Consider the following 5603-nt stretch of genomic DNA (forward strand, 5'->3'; position numbering starts at 1 on the left):
GAGAGGAGGAGCTGGAGTCCCATGACCCGGACTGAGAGGAAAAGCGAGACTGAGTCTACCAGGTGAGGTAAAAAACACCCACCTGCTCACCTCGGAAGGGGCGAGCGAGGTGCGGCTCCCGGTGACCCGCGACGGTGGAGCGCACCTGGGCGGAGGCGGAACTGGGGGGTGTGGGCACTGCTTGTAGGGCCTGGAACTAAACTCACCTGTGAGGGAGGCAGAGGCGGGGCCCGGGCAAAAACCCACCTGAGCCGGCTGGAAACCCGACCCGCGAGCAGTCCCCAGGCTCGCGCGGCGGGGCCCCCCTCGGTCAGCCCACGCGTCGGTCCCCGCACGGCCGCCATGACCTGGAGCGCCACGGCCCGGGGCGCCCACCAGCCCGACAACACCGCCTTCACGCAGCAGCGCCTCCCAGCCTGGCAGCCGCTGCTGTCGGCCAGCATCGCGCTGCCGCTCTTCTTCTGCGCGGGCCTGGCCTTCATTGGCCTGGGCCTGGGCCTCTACTACTCCTCCAACGGCATCAAGGAGCTGGAGTACGACTACACCGGCGACTCGGGCACCAGCAACTGCTCGGTGTGCGCCGAGGCTGGCCAGGGCCGCGCGCCGCCGCCCCCCTGCTCGTGCGCCTGGTCCTTCTCGCTGCCCGAGCTCTTCCAGGGCCCCGTGTACCTCTACTACGAGCTGACCAACTTCTACCAGAACAACCGGCGCTACGGCGTGTCCCGCGACGACGAGCAGCTGAGCGGGCTGCCCAGCGCGCTGCGCCACCCGGTCAACGAGTGCGCCCCCTACCAGCTCAGCGCGGCCGGCCTGCCCATCGCGCCCTGCGGCGCCATCGCCAACAGTCTCTTCAACGACTCCTTCTCGCTTTGGCACCAGCGCCTGCCAGGCGGGCTCTACGTCGAGGTGCCGCTCGACCGCTCCGGCATCGCCTGGTGGACCGACTACCACGTCAAGTTCCGCAACCCGCCGCTGGTCAACGGCAGCCTGGCGCTGGCCTTCCAGGGCACGGCGCCCCCGCCCAACTGGCGCCGGCCGGTCTACGAGCTCAGCCCCGACCCCAACAACACCGGTTTCATCAACCAGGACTTCGTGGTGTGGATGCGCACGGCGGCGCTGCCCACGTTCCGCAAGCTGTATGCGCGCATCCGCCAGGGCAACTATTCGGCCGGGCTGCCGCGGGGCGCCTACCGCGTCAACATCACCTACAACTACCCGGTGCGCGCGTTCGGCGGCCACAAGCTCCTCATCTTCAGCAGCATCTCGTGGATGGGTGGCAAGAACCCTTTCCTCGGCATCGCCTACCTGGTCGTCGGCTCCCTCTGCATCCTCACCGGCTTTGTCATGCTGATCGTCTACATTCGCTACCAGGACCAGGACGACGACGACGAGGAGTGATTCCAGCTTTCCAGGGATCCTTCCTGCTTCTTGCCAAAACTCTTCCGAGCTTCTTCTGGCATCTCCTCCTTGCCCCTGGCCCAATTCCAACCTCTCCTCGCTTTTCCTCCCTTTGTGAATGAGGGGATCAGAGAAGGGAATTACCCCCTTGCTCTTGGGGGGCTCGCTAGACTGTCTTGCCGCGGGGAGGGATGTTGACTGCAGAGTGAAACATCATTGCAAACTCTTCCCACCTCCTTCACGACACCGAGTTGCCATGTGAGGTTCTTCAAGTCTGAGAATGGAAGGGATCCCTATGGAGACTCCTGTTCAACCCCTATCAGAGGAAGAGATTGAGAGACCTAGCAATGTGAAGTAACTAAGATCAGGCAGCTGCAAGTGACTCCTGACTCTTGAGTCTAGAGCTTTTGCCACTACAATACTGTGGTTTTCTTTTCTTTGGTGAGGGGAGTGGGTTGGAATGGAGAGTGAGGCCCACAAATTACCTGCAGAGATGTGGAAGCGTGAGGGAGAACATGCTTGTTAAATACGCAGGTAGATTAGGAGACACCAACCAGAGATTCAGTCACAGTAAGGCTGGGATGAGACCCTCGAAGCTGTGTTTTAACAAACTCCTCTGGAGAGTCCCATACTCCCTCAAATTTGGGAATCACAACCCTGAACCAGGTTGGGCCTGAAGCAGTCAACTGAGTTCACTTTTTTGGATAGTAATTTGTTCCCGGGGGCAGTGACAACCATGATGTTCCAGGTTTGGTCTGGCACTCTGACTTGAACGTAGGAAGCTCTTGATGACTTGTGGAATGAATTTTTAAAAAATCACTATCTCGGGAAAACTAGTTGGCATACAGAGTTGTAGGACAGGGTTTATGTTATTCATTTAATATTTTAGTATTTTGGTATAAAAGCAAACAGGCAAACTTTGCCAGGTACTGTGTAGAAACTCGAAAATGTGAGGCCAGTTTGTACAGTTCAGAGGAGATGCTTTAACGTAGAATCAGACAGCTGGAAGAGATCTTCGAGGGAAAGTAAGTTCCCTAAAGTCACATCTATGTCTCCTAGCTCAATCTTCTTTATCATTTAGTGTGCGTGTGTGTGTTTAGAAAGGGCTTCATACCTTTTCCCTTGCATCTGGAAAAAAATTTATCTTTTCAAATGAAATCTGTTGATTCCTAGTAATCATATTTGAATCAGTGCTAAGGCATATATAGTCTTTTATGTAAACTAGAATCTTAAGATTATTTGAACCTTTGAGATGATGTTAAAACTCAAATAATTCAATTGATTTTGATTGACTAACATCAATCAATATGTTTAAAGTTATTCTAAGAAGCAATCGTTTTATTTTTAAAAAACCTTGTATGGCAAAATAACTTTAAAAAAACCCCTTTGTGATATCATCTTACCAGTTTATTTGTAAACGCAAACAGTTATTTGGTATTTGTCAGAATTCTTCAGTGCCTGCTATTAAGCTATTTTCCAATTATTAATTTGATTATACTCATTCACTTAAGGCAGTGCAAGATCTTGAAGTATTTTTTTAGCAGTTAAGTAATATTGAATTGTATTGAATAGTTTACATAGTTTATTCTAGTCTTTGAAAATTACTGAACAATGAACAATGTGCATGTCATTGACATCTGCCTTAGAACTTCTGGGACAATCCTGAGTCAAGATATTCTATCCCATTATTTGCATATACCAAAAACACTTTGTTAATTCAATGTGTTGGCCTCCCAACTCCTGAACACGACACAATTTTATTATTAGATTTTGTATGGTGATTTTAGGCTATGAAAATATGATCATTATATGTACATAGAGAAATTTTTATTTGTTACAAATGTTTGAGCAGCTCACTAGCCCAGCCCTCCTCTATTTTGGGTAGGAGAATTTACTACATTTTTTACTATGTAGCTGAGAGCAACATGTATTTTGTTATTTTTAGAATGATCAGTATATTGCTATAAAATGTTAAATGAGGCTATGAAAGTTAAAGTATTCTGATTCTGATTAAATTAATGAATGTGGTTCCAGGCCCTGTTCTCCGGGTTTTTGAGAGAGAATAAAGGTTATGTTTGTCTTACCTTTGTTATCGACTTTGCTTGATTCTTTTGAACTATGCTCTTAAAGGCACAAACAGCACTAGCCACTTTGCTGATTTCTTAATAGCAGATTTACACTGCAGCAAGAAAACCATCTTTTATAATAACATTCAGTTAAAATGAACTCAATTCATTGTTGACTTCCTAAAACAGAATTTGAACTTTATCAACCTCAACATGTATATAAACTAGATAGTCCTCAAATACTGTTTGAATTTAATAAATGTCAATTTAAAATTTTTTGTAGTGTTAAAAGTTATTAAAGAATGTGATCATAGTAGTCTTCTGCATTTTACTTGAATTATAAATTGCAATTATTTATTGGATATTTTGGACTTCAAAGCAGCAGAAACTTTAAAACTGAAGTGGGATACATTTTCCTGCAATGATCCCTTGTGCTGTAGCCTTTTGTCTGGTGTCTCAGGCTTCTTGTTGGCCTGAATTCCCTTGTTGCCCAGTAAATGTTCCCTGGCTGGAGGTATCTTTGGAAAGTGAGATAGAAAAGAGTGAACCTCAACAATTGGACTGGAAATGAGCTTTGACCTAACTTTGTAAAATAAAAGCACAAAAGAGAAAGTAAAGTAGTTGGTGAGAGCTCCTAAAACAGTAATATGTCACTGTATTTCCTCAGATGGTTAAAAAAATTAAAACAGTAATATGACACGAAAGATTTTCCGGGTATCTCCACAATCAAATCAACTAACCAATTTGCTCAGTATAAAATTATTATTGTTATTATTTTTGAGACAGAGTCTCACTGTGTTGCCCAGGCTGGAGTGCTATAATGTGACCTTGGCTGACTGCAACCTCCGTTTCCCGGGTTCAAGAGATTCTCATGTCTCAGCCTCCCAAATAGCTGAGATTACAGGTACACACCACCATGCCCAGCTAATTTTTTTGTACTTTTAGTAGAGATGGGGTTTCACCATGTTGGTCAGGCTGGTCTTGAACTTCTGACCTCAAATGATCTGCCCTCCTTGGCCTCCCAAAGTACTGGGATTACAGGTGTGAGCCACCAAACCTGGCCTATGTAATTATTAAAATTCAGAGACAGACTAAAAGTCTGGAATTTCCTTTAGAGCAAATACCACTTCATAATATATAATCAAAACCCTTTCTACCTTACTTAAAATCTGTTGCCATCTTCCTGTCATGGGAGATCTCAACAATCTTGAGTTAACTCTCAGAGTTGCTGGTAGAGCTGCAAGGTCATCAACTAGTTCCCTATATGCCCTTGGATATAAGAAGTCCAAGGGCATATACGTAATTAAAAAGTAAATTCCCGGCCAGGCGTGGTGGCTCATGCCTGTAATCCCAGCACTTTGGGAGGCCGAGGTGGATGGATCATTTGAGGTCAGGAGTTCGAGACCAGCCTGGCCAACATGGTAAAACCCCGCCTCTACTAAAAATACAAAAATCAGCCAGGCGTGGTGGTGGGCGCCTGTAGTGACTGCTACTCAGGAGGGTGAGGCAGGAGAATTGCTTGAACCTGAGAGCCAGAGGTTGCAGTAAGCCAAGATCATGCCACTGCACTCCAGCCTGGGTGACAGAGTGAGACTCTGTCTTAAAAAAAAAAAAAAAAATTCCCTTTTCTGTTATTTTTATTGGACATTTCTTTGTGTTCCAGATTTTTTTCTCTCTACCTAAAACAGAGCTGGCTGACTTTAGATGGCAATTTTTTTAAAAAAATTAACTTTAACTTTTTTCCCCAAGAGAATGTCTCTTAAGTCTCCTCCAACCAAAACAGAGTAGTTTTAAAAGAGTCATTAAGAAGGTCTTCATGAGCCTGAAGTATATTAAGGTCCCAAAGAGATTCTTATATCAGAGCAGCAGTTCGTCAGGAATTTGCCAATTTTTCTAATAGTGTTGATGCTATGTACACAGGCATCCTCCATTATTTACCTGATTGTTAGCAATACAATACACTGACAACGCGTATTCAGGAAAAAATGTGTCCCCACTGCTTTGCCACCTTGCATTAAGATTGCCGTCATTAGCGGTACTCATGTCAATTAGGTTACCAGAGCACACCAGCATTCCTTTATTTAATGTACTTTGTTGTCCAAGTTCACTTAGGACAGAGAAAAATCCTGTGGCAATGAA

At 46.1% G+C, this 5603-nt stretch overlaps 1 protein-coding gene across 1 annotated transcript; it reads left to right on the plus strand.

Moving 5' to 3' along the window:
- Window positions 1–288: 288 nt before the first annotated feature.
- On the plus strand, window positions 289–3481 carry TMEM30B (transmembrane protein 30B). Its single transcript, XM_050797768.1, has one exon. It carries the CDS (start codon window positions 343–345, stop codon window positions 1396–1398), a length of 1056 nt encoding a protein of 351 aa, XP_050653725.1. The 5' UTR covers window positions 289–342; the 3' UTR covers window positions 1399–3481.
- The last annotated feature ends 2122 nt before the right edge of the window (window positions 3482–5603 follow it).

The sequence above is a fragment of the Macaca thibetana genome, chromosome 7 (assembly GCF_024542745.1).
Source record: "Macaca thibetana thibetana isolate TM-01 chromosome 7, ASM2454274v1, whole genome shotgun sequence".
Classification (NCBI taxonomy): domain Eukaryota; kingdom Metazoa; phylum Chordata; class Mammalia; order Primates; family Cercopithecidae; genus Macaca; species Macaca thibetana.